Source organism: Bidens hawaiensis, unplaced genomic scaffold (genome assembly GCF_021521415.1).
Source record: "Bidens hawaiensis isolate Kalapana, Puna unplaced genomic scaffold, B.hawaiensis_p1.1 tig00003781_1, whole genome shotgun sequence".
Classification (NCBI taxonomy): domain Eukaryota; kingdom Viridiplantae; phylum Streptophyta; class Magnoliopsida; order Asterales; family Asteraceae; genus Bidens; species Bidens hawaiensis.
Window position 1 is genome coordinate 2,454,093 of NW_027491218.1, and position 14,617 is coordinate 2,468,709.

At 34.8% G+C, this 14,617-nt stretch overlaps 1 protein-coding gene, 1 non-coding gene and 1 pseudogene across 3 annotated transcripts; 2 read left to right on the top strand and 1 right to left on the bottom strand.

Moving 5' to 3' along the window:
* The first annotated feature begins 4,359 nt into the window (after nt 1-4,359).
* LOC143624460 (protein PLANT CADMIUM RESISTANCE 2-like) lies at nt 4,360-5,769 on the top strand. The gene is made up of 4 exons (XM_077095106.1): nt 4,360-4,528; nt 4,640-4,711; nt 5,408-5,620; nt 5,690-5,769. Exons 1-4 carry the CDS (start codon nt 4,360-4,362, stop codon nt 5,767-5,769), a joined length of 534 nt encoding a protein of 177 aa, XP_076951221.1.
* A 6,900-nt stretch (nt 5,770-12,669) lies between these two features.
* Nucleotides 12,670-12,770, bottom strand: LOC143624486 (U6 spliceosomal RNA). Its single transcript, XR_013152122.1, has one exon. It is a non-coding gene; the product is annotated as a U6 spliceosomal RNA (small nuclear RNA).
* A 128-nt stretch (nt 12,771-12,898) lies between these two features.
* On the top strand, nt 12,899-14,181 carry LOC143624485 (protein PLANT CADMIUM RESISTANCE 2-like; annotated as a pseudogene). The gene is made up of 4 exons (XR_013152121.1): nt 12,899-13,219; nt 13,325-13,396; nt 13,714-13,925; nt 14,030-14,181. The product of XR_013152121.1 is annotated as a protein PLANT CADMIUM RESISTANCE 2-like (transcript).
* Nucleotides 14,182-14,617: the final 436 nt, after the last annotated feature.

Genomic DNA, 14,617 nt, shown 5'->3' on the forward strand with positions numbered 1-14,617 from the left:
TCCAAAAATAGAAACTTTATCGAAACCGACACATGAACCAAGGTAACTAAAAATCTCGGAAGCTGAATTATATACGTAAACACAAAACATTAATCTTATTAAGTTATTTAGGTACAAACTTCCCATAAAAGGAAACTTTACCCATCAAGAACCAAATACGTTGGAAAACACAGAATTAACTAGCACACAATACCAATAGTGAATTTTACATTGTTTTTCGATAACTTATTGTTGATTAATATATATACTAGGCGTACTTGGTGATTTCTAGCATAGTGCAAGCTCATTGATTATCTTTCATATACATATTGCATACGGACTGAGGTGAGTTTCGTGCTGCCCTTTTTACTTAAACTTTTTTTGGGCTGGATACATGCTAGTTTTACATATGTTGTGATGTTTATCAAGATGTGTTTTACTGCTAAATTTTTGTCCCAACTTTTACACAATCATTAGCCCAAAGGAATGGGCCGGAGGCTTGTATGGGTAGTACTATTTGGGAGACCCCCACGCACAGCGACCCTATGTTGGGTAAACCACACTGAGATCTGCGGATCGTTGCGGCATATAACCTACGTGTTTGATTATTGCTTTTAGCAGGGTGATAATCCGGGACAGTTTAACTTCTAGTATGAGTTGGGGATACTTATGCTAGTTGCAGGTTTGATTGTGTACTTGATTGATGTGCACCATGCTTTATACTTACATACACGCAAACTTGCGCGCTTTTATAAATGAACTATTTTGTATGTGTATGTGAGCTAAACTCACCAACTTTTTAGTTGACACTTTTTAGCATGTATTCAGGTACCTAGTGGATAGTGATTTGGATTAGCATTGTAATGAGCATGACTAATGATAGAGGCGTAAGTCGAGCAAGAACAAAGAAGATTAGATGCCAATGAGATTAGTAGAACCCAACACGGATTGCAGCAATGTCAGAGAAGAGAAGAGATAGTTGTGTAGTTACACCTTGTCATAAATATTTAGTACAAATATTGTAACTAATCTTTATCAATAATATTCCACTGCTTACATATGGTACCAATTTGTCCTTGAAACTCCCAGCCCTCTATTGGCAGGGTGTGACAGCCGGTCCTTATTGCATAAACATTTAAGATATATTGTTACACTTTGTGAGTGTGTTATGAATTTATTGGTTTTAAAAGTTTGTTTATGACATATATTCTATAATGATTGTACAAGGTTTGATTTGCCATTTATGAAGATATAAAAATATAACTTTGACTAGGTGTCTTTTAACACTTGGCTACGGTGATTCGAACGTGACAGTTATACGTGTTATGTATCAAGAAGATAAATGATGTAATCTAGCCTCCTAATTTTAATTATTTTTAAAAATAGTACAAAATTATATAGTGTACTTTTTTTGTTAAACATGTCTTATCATGTCTAAACAGATGTCCAATTTACCAGCTCTACTCTACTCACGATTGGTCTTTTTTCCTTCTAATCCGATATTACCATTCGCCATTTCATTTCTTTAAACTAATACCTTCACTTTTTTAACCAAATATTTTCATATAATATATTCGATCACACCTTACAACGGAACAATGGCAGCCACAAGTATACACCGAGAGCAGATCTGCGGTGGTGGAACCAACTCAAATCGTGGTTGTGATCAGTCCCACAGAATTTTAACGAACGATCACCCAAGTACCAATCAAAATAGGCCATTTAGTCATTCATCATACCCAGTGGCTCATATTGCTTGGAATATGGTCACACAAGCTTATAGTACAATACCTAGTTATTCTACAAAAGTACAACCCTAAACCCAAACTATGACATTAACTAGTAGATCTCCGCGCGTGCATGGGGAACTCTCCCGTGTATCAAAATGTGGATACACAAACATGTCGTAGTAACCGGTGTCTACTTTCTGTTCTTCTAGTTACCACCAGTGCCGTCACAGCAACTTAAAATTTGGCGAAAACGAGTAAATTTACACCACGTATAAAAACCCTCAGATGAAAACGCCTAAATTTACGCTACAGAACAAAAAACAGGGGTGGTGGTGTTTTTGTTTCCTTTTTTTGAAGAGGGGGGGGGGGGGTGCATTGTTATACATGCCATTGGATTTAAGGTTGTGGTAAGTTTTACATTAGTCCTACTAAACAGTCTTTACTACCATCGTTCGATACAAAATACGCTCCGTGCGCATTTCAAAAAGTTCTTGTCAATTTGTGGAAGCCGTTTTGTTAAAGTTGTTATTTCTATGTAGGGATGAACTCGATACCGACTAAAAATCCTAAAAATGGGTATCGGTACGGAAAACATAATGCTACTTTTCATACCTACTTGTGCACAGCTTGGCTACTTTGTTCGTCTGATTTACTTAATTCATAGTTATTTGTTTTACAAATTAAGCACATGAAATTCTCTTCTCGGTGGTTTATTTATTATCTAATAATTTATGATTTATACTTTGGTTTTGTCATAACTTACATTTTTCTAATATAGTTCTCACATGTATAAACTTTATCAAATTCGTTAAATGCTAATGAAAGTAATAATAATAAAAGTCGAGAAGAAGTTGACTATAGGACTATTGCTGATTATTTTGAGAGCGTCATACAAAAGATCATTGTCAAGTTTTACTCGATAACTTTGAGGGAAGAAGAAAACAATAGCCTGACAAGGGTTCGGTCCGATTTAGGAGCCCAGTTAGGTGCCAAACAGACCCCACCGTTGATTTGATATATATGCATTTCGATTCGGAATTGTGAATTTATTCCTGAAATATAAATAAGTTGACGTTTTCGCAAATATTACAGTAGCAATTCTACAATAGGTTCAAGATACGGGACCTTAAAGGTTATGGTTACCAACGGATTACGAATCCAAAACAATACATTAATTGACTTCTTGGTGTCACTGATGCTTGTTTCCGTAACAAATATTCATGTTATGATGTGGCTGGCATATAATTATTTGCCACGGAGAAGATATGATCTAGTAGGTGGTGACAATCCTATGTACAATATTGATACCTAAATCTTAATTATGTTTAGTGGTGGAAGGTTTTTATTGTGGATCAAGTATGCTTTTTTTATTAAGATTTTTCCCTTAATAATGGTTTTTTTATCAGTTTCACTGTTTATGACCGGGTAGTACAATTATGTTTTTTTTTTTTTTTGTAATATAATTTGTTAATGTGGGTTTCACTGTTGTGTTGGTTAATGCCCAACCACCTTCAAGAAGGCTCTAATTTGCTTATGCTAGGGTTGTTTTATGGATGAATGGATCACATTTGATGTTTAATGCAAATGACTATTAGAGTTTGGTTATTTTTTTTTGAATTTGGAGGGAAATATAGACGGAGGGACGCAAATTACATGCTTGACAACGATAGACACACAATTAGAACAACATAAAATGACACAAAATTCTTTTTCCTAAATTATTGGCAGAAAATAGATAGATGGACTTATAGTGATCCCGCCTGAAAACCACGGAAAGTCAAACTGTTCATTTTTTCAAATGAGGGACGCAATAGGATGCCGCCCACAAACGCAATAGGATGACGTAAATTGAAGTTCTCTCTGTTTTTATATTAAGAAGCAACCTGTTATGTTGTGTTCATTGGATTTTTGCACTAAGGTTTACAATTTTACGTATGGCCCCTCAACTTTGGTAACATACACGCAGGTCACAAAACGTTTAGCCTTTCAACTTTACCTATGAAAACTTACACTTTTACAATAAAGCTTTCAACTTTTGCAACAAAACTTTCATATTTTTCAACTTTGACCATAAAACTTTTAATGTACGAGCCGAGCCAATATCGATCGAGTTGTCGTCACGTTCATGTTGCATTGCATGATAGCTTTTGAACATGTAATATATTTAACAAACGGTTAAAAATACTTGTGTTTATGTAATTTGAAACTCTTTTTAATCATTGAGGGTGGTGCTATTATTTCAATGCTATTTGCCTATATATAAAAAAAATCCAGTTACTTCCATTTTTTTGCATACTTATGAGAATCTTGTAAACAAATTTGTTTCATTATACCTTCAAATAATATAGAAGTGAGCACTAGTTTCTTGGAGATATAACTATATAAGTATATAACCATCTCACTTATTTTACAATTGTCCTAAATAGAGAAATAGAGGTGTAACAAAGGTGTCAGTTGCGGAGAAATGAAAACCATGAAATTTGCCCCTCAAACCTGGAAAATGATGTGATTGAGCACCAATCTTGCTATCCCTCATATACTTTCTATTAATCAAGATTAATAATTTATTTATTTTAAATTTTTAACATACACTAGATCCTTCATACTCACCAATTCAAACAAGCAATCCCATTACTTTACATTTATAACCATGTACACTGATTCATCCGATTATTCAAAACCAGCAGTCGGTCAACCGTTACCACCACCACAAGCACCATACGGTCAAGCATCACATGTGATCACACCGCCACAAAATGTGGTGTATCCCAGCCAATGGTCCAGTGGCCTTTGTGATTGCACCTCTGACATGTCCAATTGTAAGTTTATAGCTTACCTTTGTATAAAGTATATTGTATTTATAACCGAACAGAACCTCTTAACCAATATAGTTTTAATAGTAACGTCACGTTACACTTGTCTGGTATTAGGTTGCATGACGTGTTGGTGTCCATGCATTACATTCGGACAAATAGCTGAGATTGTGGATAGGGGAACTACTTGTAAGTGTCTATATAACTCTTTGATGGTGTACAAATCATCTTGGTTGCAAATAAGAAAATGTTAAGACAAACTAAAATATTTGGTTATGTTTTATGATTTAAGAATAATTTAAAAAAGCAAGTATGATTTGATCTATTGTGTTAATAAACCTATTAAACCAACTAAATTGTTATAAGTTATAACTGATTTAACACACACACTTTTAAAAGTATTTTCGTAAAAAAACACACCGAGAGAATTTTTGTAAAAATTCGACAAAATTTACCTTTATCACATGTTACATGCATTTATGTTACACGTGTGACAAAATGTAAATGCTCATTACACATGTTTTAATGGTTGACTCGTGTAAAAAAAATCATAAAATTTTTCTAGTAAATGTAACTTACATAATACATATGGAAAAAAAATTAAAATTATATATTACATGTTTTTTATGTGGTTTTCAAAAGTTCTCACGACTTATGGTGGTTCTCAAAATAACCTGATCACACACGCACAATATTCATGAACTATCTTTTAATTAATTTACTTTAATACAAGCTTAAAAAGAAATAAGAGAATTGTCTAAACTATCCAACCATTAAATGCGGCCAGTATGTCTAGTTGGTCTAACCATGCTAGTTTGGTTTGTTGTTTCTTAAAACCGTAGTTAGTTTGATCACTGATAAAATTTATTTGATGTGTAAATACAGCTTGTCCGGTGTACGGGACTATTTACTCTATACTTTTGCTACTCGTGGGATTTCAATGCGTATTTAGTTGTATGTATCGATCTAGAATGAGACAACAATACATGTTGCCCAAGGAACCCTGCAACGACTGTCTTGTTCATTATTGTTGCGAGCAATGCGCTTTGTGTCAAGAGTATCGTGAGCTTAAACACCGCGGATATAACATGCTTATTGGTAAACATAACATAAGTTTATTGATGTTCATCTCTAATTCTAGATTTTATTAATTTGCAATATATTTAGGATGGCATGGAAACATGGAGAAGCAACACCAACATGCCGTCATGACGCCACCATTTGCTCAAGAAGGAATGAAACGTTAATTGTGAAGTGTTGAGTACATACAACCGAACCATGCCAGTAAACAACATACACCAAGAGCAGATTCGCGGTGGTGAAACCGACTCAAATTGTAGTCGTGATTGATCACCTAAGTACACGGTCGCACAAAATTATAGTACAATTCCTAGTTAGTGTACATTCTCAAATCTAAATTATGACATTAACTAGTAGATCCCCACGCGGGGAGCTTTCCAAAGTATCAAAACGTGGATACACAAACACATCGTAACTATTGTATACCGACTATTCTAGTCACCGCCACCATCACACCACTACCACCATCCTGAATCTGACACTGGCTCCTACAAGCACACCAAATAAATTAAACCTAATTAAAATCTAACTCTATGGCGTTGAATGATGTTTTATGAGTATTTAAATCATGGCTTTAAATTTTTTTTTCTCTCTTTTCTTTTGGAAGGATTTAGTTAAGGTTGCTATTGCGGATACCTTAACTTCTTGGTGTCGCTGATGTATGTTTATGAATATGACTAGTATATGCTTGTTTGCCACCGTGACCCACCTTTCGTTGCATGAGGGTGGTATTGAGGTTTTCGCCGAATGTGAGGTTTGACATCCGGTGGGAACGGGGACTCGAGAAGATATGATCAAGTAGGTGGTGACTATGGTATTGATACCTAAGTATGTCAAACAATAATAATAATAATAATAATAATAATAATAATAATAATAATTATTATTATTATTATTATTATTATTATTATTATTATTATTATTATTTTCGGATCAAGTGTGGTTTTGTTTTTTAAAGTATTTCTCCTTAATCATTGTTTTATTCTTGACCATCACTAGTTATGATAAGCTTAGTGTGTTTCTACTATACCAAAGATTATGGATGATTATGGTTTTTTGTAATATAATATAATTCGCTTATGTTAAGGTTGGTTATGGATGATATTGGGTGATTAAAATGTAAATGATTACTAGAATTTGGTTATTTTTTGAATTTGGAGGGAAATATAGATGGAGAGACGCAAATAGCATGCTTGACAACGACAAAGATGCAATTACAACGTCATAATAATAGGGTATAAAAGTATTTTCCCAAAATTATTGGATGGTAAATAAACGAAGGGACTAATAGTAGCATTTCCTCTTTTTTTTTAACAACCAACGAATAAAGTTTGGTTACACATGGAAACCAAATGGCAAAATATGGTCACATACGCCCGTCATCGGCCCACCATCTTCTACTCCAAATAAAACTGACCACCTGAAGGCCCACTATGGTATAACTCAATTGGAATCGAATTCAAAATTGAAATGTTGTAGCCTCTGACATACATCTCCATTCCCCTCCAAATAGCAATTGAGCTTGGCCGTAGTATCATATCTTCTAATAAAGTTCAACAAATATGGTATTGTTCGTAAAGGAAAAAAATAATTAATAATAATACTAAAAAAAATAAATAACTTTTTAATGCAAAAACCCATTAAATAAATCTGTTTTTTAGAAAATAACAAAATTCCATGGGCATCACACACACATTTATCTTTTTGTAAAATAAAAGAGAATTTGAAAGATTCAAAACCAATAAATTTTTTAAAACAAAAATTGCTAGTATTTTATGTACAAATTTACTATCATATATATTTTAATAATTTAAATGACGTGAAACAGTTTTGTTCAAGTTGTTTAGTCAACTAGAAAAAAACTATGACATAAAAAACTGCTACTATTTTAAGTACGAAGTTGGTAACATTTTTTCTAAATCATTTTATCATAACCAGATTAGTCACATAAGTATCACAGAATGCTATAAACACCTCCGGGATACTTGTAGCTCACAAAATGTGAAACGACTAATCATGTCTATGATAAAAGAAGAACCCGCCAATTTGTTGGTCTTTACTACTATTACTACTACAGTAACTATCAATTCTGAACAACACGTTTATAGCAATTTATCATAAATAATGTTGTAAAAGTAGGATTATAAGGCCGAGTACTCTTCGAGTACTCGCTACAAGGTATGTCGCCGATGCGAGAATCTGTAAATCCGCCTAGTTATTAAGAATCAGTCAAATGTTGTCAACCTCAACTAGAACCACATCTTATCGGTGAACTTGGATCGATTTTGACTCAAAAAAATAAAACACAATTCGTATTTCATTAATATTAAAGAACACGTATCATTTTTTTAAATTAATGATTAGTAATTTTAGAATATTTTATTATTTAAAAATATATTTCTTTTATTTATATTGATATTCACCTATTTTGTTATAAATATTGGTGAACTTATGATATTTGACATATATATAATATCAAAAAATTAATTTTCTTTATATTTACCATGTCTGAGTACTCTCTGAGTACTCTCCCCGAGTACTCCGAGTACACCCGACTCCCCACTCGGCCGTCTAGGGTCCGCTTAGCGACTTTTGCAACATTGATTATAAAGACTCTTTAGTAGTACTAGCTTAACTATCAATTTTGAACAATATGTTTATAGCAATGTTTTATAAAGACTCTTTAGTACTACTAGCGTAACTATCAATTTTGTACAATACGTTTATAGCAATGTATAATAAAGACTCTTTAGTACCGCTACAGTAACTATAAGTTATGAACAAGTTTATAACAATGTATTATAATTTTGATTTTTTTGAATTTATAAGATAGTCTGTGTATGTTTAACATATATATTAATTCAATTAATAAAAGGGTTTTATGGAAATTAAAATGACCACCACCAACAACAACAAAAGAAAGAGTAATCAAAATAAAAAACTAATGGATATTCCACGAAATTAACATACTTTCGAAGTTTTACTTGGTCAATCAAAATGACACAGTCATAAGTAATAATTCAATAATATAGCATAAGTTCATAAGTAATAATTCAATAATATAGTATTAAGTGTTAGGATTTAAACGCACACACGAACTGAACACGACACGAAAGCAATAACGACACGAGGATTTAACGTGGTTCGGTCTGAACTGACCTACGTCCACGGGTGACAACTAGGTATTTCTTTATTGAGTGACAACAATTACAAGTACAAAACAATCATATACATAGAGATGCAACTAGGGTTAGTATCTTATTAAACAAGAAATCCAAACCGGGTCGGGTCTGCCCTTTGGATTTCAAATAATAAACCGGGCCTACACCGAAAGGCCTACGAAACCCAACAAACTCCCACTCGGAGACCTTGAGTACTCTCGTCTGCACTCCTGATTGTACTTCTGTAATCTAAACATTTAACTTCTAGTTGCCACCGCCTTCTCATCAATTAACCTGAAGGCCCGTTAAAGCTCCCCGGAGCTCCAACACATCAGTCACGGCTAAAACTGCCCCTGACCCGTTCTCTGTCCCTATCGGCTCCCACTGAAACAAACTACCGGATCCTGAGATACCCTGAGAACAAACACTCTCCATATTCAGCAAGTAATCCACCGGAGAGACTTTTACAGCTGGAATACTGGTTTTCTTAATCCACTGTCGACCTGGAACTGTAACTGAAACACGACCTGTGCTCCCACTGTCACGATGTCCTCTGACTGATCTTCACTCTGGCTCGTTCATCCTGAATCTTCACTCTGGCACTGGGTTTGTTACTTGCAAAACGAACCTTCTTCTGCCCAAGAGATTCTGTAAACCGGACTTTGTCTTTCACCAAAACTGGATCCACTCCTTTCGGTGACATATCGACCATATACAACGAACCCATTTTCTTGCCACGAGCAACCACGAGATTCCCTTTGACTACCTTCCACTGCCCATTCCCGAACTTAACATCGTAACCCTGGTCATCCAACTGTCCAACTGAAATCAAACTTTTCTTCAAACTTGGAATAACCCTAACATCTTTCAAAGTCCAAGAAGTACCGGCTGAAGTTATCAAATCAACATCTCCCATACCCGTAACCTCTAGAATATCATCGTTCGCAAGTTGAACCTTTCCAAAATCCCCAAACTTTAGATTCTTTATCGTTTCACTACAGTGAGTGGCATGAAACGATGCACCAGAATCCATCACCCAAGCATCAACGTTATCCTCAACACTAAGAACGTAAAACTCATCCTCTGGGCATTCTTATGCAGTGTTGACTTCTGTAACGTTCACCTCTTTCTTACCATTCGGACACTGATTCCTGAAGTGTCCCTTCTCTTTACAACCCCAACATTCAATATCATTACGAGTCCTAGACTGACTCCTCTTCCTACTCCCACTGCCTCGTTGTTTTCCCCTACCTCTACCTTCTGTGACTAATATATCACTTGATGATCTACCTGAATTTCTGCGTTTTGAATCTTCTCCAAGAATCAAATCCCGAATCCCATCAAAAGTAAATTTTCTAGACGAACTACAAACTGCAGTCACTGTTTGCGACCAACTATCGGGCAAAGAGGATAATAACAAAAGACCTTGAACTTCATCATCAAACTTAATGCCGACTGACACTAAGCGGGAGAGGTTCGAATTAAGATTATTGATATGCGTTGTAACTGACCCACCTTCTTTCATTCGAGTTGTCACTAGCTCTCTGATAAGATAGACCTTATTCGCTGCCGAAGGCTTCTCATACATGTTGGATAGTGCGTCCATCATACCACGGGCCGTGGTTTCTTTCATGACGTTAAATGCCACATCTTCCGACAACGACAATGTAATACAAGCCCTAGCTTTCTTGTCTAACTTCTTCCAATTTGCTTATGACAACTTTTCAGGTTTTTCATCCTCAAACACTACATCCAAGTCTTTCTGACAAAGTAGCGCTTCAATTTTGCATCTTCCACCAACCAAACTTCTGTCCGTCAAACTTCTGTATCGAAACCTTTCCGTCTTTTGCCATGACAATGACTAAAACGAAAAACTGGATAAAATAGAGACAAACACAACAATCGCACGGGCCTGGACTTAACAACTGTTCTACTGAACTCTGTTAAATAATCAACCTATTTTAAACGGAGCGGAATAACGAACTGGAAATCAGAAACTGAAACTTTAAACTGAAACGATACAACCTGACAACGCGGTTGGCACTGATTCTTTAATGCTTCTTCTGATTCAACAACGGTTCTTAAAAAAATAGGATCTTGATTCAATTGTTCTTGGCTTGTATTTTGCAACTACGATCTTGACCCAAATTTATTTTTAGGCTAAACTAACCAAACTTTTGCCCACACCAACTTAAACAAAACTGGGCTTACTACGTTTGTGTTTTAAGGCCCAAAGTATAATAAGAATATGCTCCCAAAAATAAACACACAAACTGGTCACAAATCTGGTCAAAGTAGGAAATAAGAGAACCTTTCTTTGGATGCCACGACCTGCAACAAAAAAAGGATTTGCTCCTCCACTTTACTTAATGGTGTGAACTCCAAGAAGTAATAAAATTACTTCCCTCTGGTCAATCGCAAATAATATCCAACACCTGTAGGTTATTCTTTTCTGGCAATCAGTGTCAGCTACAACAGTCGACACAAACCAAAACCTAATCGTTGAACTGAAACAACTAGCAGAGGCGGATAGCGACGGTACACGGTGGTGATGCGGTGCCGAATTTCGGAGCGGAACCTAACCAAAGACCTCGATGGCTGCGGCGATCCTTCTAGCGGCGCTACTGCGGCGGCGAGAATCGAACGGTGGCAGCGAAACCCTAGCGACTGCTAGCGGCGACACGACGGCGTAAGAGGCGGCTCAACGTGTTCTTCGTGCGATCCGAACCTAAGCTCTAGATACCACTTGTTAGGATTAAACGCACACACGAACTGAACACGACACGAAAGCAATAACGACACGAGGATTTAACGTGGTTGGGTCTAAACTGACCTACGTCCACGGGTGGCAACTAGGTATTTCTTTATTGAGTGACAACAATTACAAGTACAAAACAATCATATATATATAGAGATGCAACTAGGGTTAGTATCTTATTAAACAAGAAATCCAAACCTGGTCGGGTCTGCCCTTTGGACTTCAAATAATAAACCGGGCCTACACCGAAAGGCCTACGAAACCCAACAATAAGTTCATAGCTAACACTATTCAACCAAGTTTTTTTTACCAGCATAAATCAAACCTTATAATTATAGTTTTTTAACTCGGGTTTTCATTGGGTTATATAGTATTTTAGGGTTAAGCAAACCTTGACCACGAACTAAAATTAACTGATAACCAGATTGCTATCGAATCAAAATAACCAATAACCGATACTAAGCGACGGTTATGATTAAGAGTGTCTAGTGGTGGATACACAAAGTTATTGTATGGGGGCATAGTATGGATAAGTGGCGTAATATGAGAAGTCAGAGCGGTATCCGGGAGGCATAAGTTAATTCTCGATGCATTCAAAATCAAAATTAATCAAGTAGGAATAAATTTTGGGCGTGAAGTTTTGAGGGGTGGACATTTAGAGTATAACAAGAAAAGTGTGATATTTAGTAGACTACAACTTAAGACGGTTGGACACTATTGCACTACAAATTAGGGTTGGATGATGGGCCTTGGCCAACCATTCTATCAATGTGAATCGGTATATGAGAGCATCCATCAAGGAATGTTAACCGAACTGAAAAGAACTAAAACATTCTTATAACATGAATATATGTATATTTGACTGTATATGGATTATGTATGTGTTAATGATGTAACAGAAAACCTTGAAAATTCATAATTCGTTATACGGATAATTATTTTTTTCTTTTTTCGAACTGCAAATTTCAACTTATTTAATTCTTAGCTTTTTTTTATTTGCAAGGATTTAAATCGATAACATCATATTTATTTACAAATTTTGATATTTTTCTAAATAGTTTATTTTAAAATATAATATTTTTATAGCTTAAATATGAGGGATGTATTGTTTATCCTGTTTTATTTTATCTAAGTGGTTCTATTTACCAAAGTATTTTGAATACTTCTATTTTAAAGAGTCATTCTTACGAAGACATCATGCTAATCTTCTTTGAATCATTCCAATTTTATAGAATGTCCCCGAAGGTACAAAAGCATATGGCTCTTACGAGTTTTCATTTAAACATGATCACCAATTCAACACGTCCATATAATTAAGTTGGTAAACCTAATTTAATAAACAACTAACATATATAATTATAACATAATTTGACAATATCAACACATTATATAATACCTATGTGACATATATAGATGATACCTTAATTATTTTGACTTTACAAACACACATCACCAACTTAATGCCTATATATATTAGTCCACACTAGATCCTTTATCCTCACAATCCAAACAAGAAATTCCATTACTTAATAACCATGTACACTCCATCCGATTATTCACAACCAGTATTCGGTCAACCGATGCCGCCACCAACGCCATATGGTCAACCATTACAAACGGCACCACCACCACAACATATGATGCATGCCGGTCAATGGTCCAGCGGCCTTTGTGATTGCACCTCTGACATGTCCAATTGTAAGTTCGTAACTTACCTTTATGTATCAAGTATTTTGTATTTATAACTGAACCTGTTAACCGATATAATTTTATTAATGTCATGTTACACTTGTCTGACAAAAGGTTGCATGACGTGTTGGTGCCCATGCATTACCTTTGCACAAATAGCTGAAATTGCGGATATGGGAACTACTTGTAAGTGTCTATATAACTTTGATATGGTGTACAAATTATTGTGGTCGCAAACAAGCATTAAAAATATTGTATTCATGAACTATTTTTTTTAAATAACTTTTATTTTTAAATACGAGCTTAAAAAATAATAAATATGGTTCAAACTATCAAATATTCAAAACCATTAAAAGCGACCAACCCGACCAACGACCCTAATCATGCTATTTTTTGTTGTTTCCTAAAACTGTAGTTAGTGATTTGACCTAAAAAATTGAATTAGACGATGAACACCTTTAACATTTGATCACTCATAAATTTTCTTTGACGTGTAAATACAGCTTGTCCAGTGCATGGTGCCCTTTACACTATACTTCTACTACTCACGGGATGCCATGGATATATAGTTGTATGTATCGATCAAAAATTAGAAAACAATACATGTTGCCCGAGGAACCCTGCAACGACTGTCTTCTCCATTTTTGTTGCGAGCAATGCGCCATGTGCCAAGAGTATCGTGAGCTTAAGCATCGTGGATTTAACATGTCTATAGGTAACATAATATATGCTTATTGATTTTCATCTCTCAAAGACTCAAACTAACACTATAGTAATAACATTTTAATTCAAGATTTTATTAATGTGCAATATATTTAGGATGGGATGGCAACATGATGAGGCAACACCAACAAGCCGCCGTGACGCCACCACTTGCTCCGGCTGGAATGAAACGTTAATTATGAAGTGCTCTTGTGTGCTAAACGTTTGAGATGTGTTGTAACAGTCTGTGGGTGTGTTATGAGTTTTGTTTTTAAATGAATATAAAAGTTTGTTTGTGAAATGTTCTAACATGACTGTACAAGGTTTAATTTGCCTTTCATTAAAAATTATAGTTTTTTTTAAGTAACACTTCAATATTTTTAAACATGCCCAATTAAAGTTATTCTATTTAACAAAGATTGTGATTTTAATCAGATATCACAATAATATATTGCAAGGAGACTCGGTTGGTTACGGTTTTTTTGGTTTTTAGTCATTTGAGCTTGAAAATTTTAGGTATAAACAATTGTTAATTATTAACTAAGTGTCTGTTATACATCTGATAAAAAAACATTTGAGTTATATGTTTATTAAATACTTATAAATTACTTAAAATCAAAATAAAAAAAATAAAATCTAGAAATTCGGTTTTTTTGGGTTTTTTCGGTTTGTATTACATGCATAACCAAAATCGAACCCTAAGTT

Bases quoted from the DNA above. Each gene is read 5' to 3' on its own strand.
- LOC143624460 (XM_077095106.1), top strand. From the start codon at position 4,360: ATGTACACTGATTCATCCGATTATTCAAAACCAGCAGTCGGTCAACCG. The intron at 4,712-5,407 runs GTAAGTGTCTAT...GTGTAAATACAG, and splicing joins TGTGGATAGGGGAACTACTT to CTTGTCCGGTGTACGGGACT. The intron at 5,621-5,689 runs GTAAACATAACA...CAATATATTTAG, and splicing joins CGGATATAACATGCTTATTG to GATGGCATGGAAACATGGAG.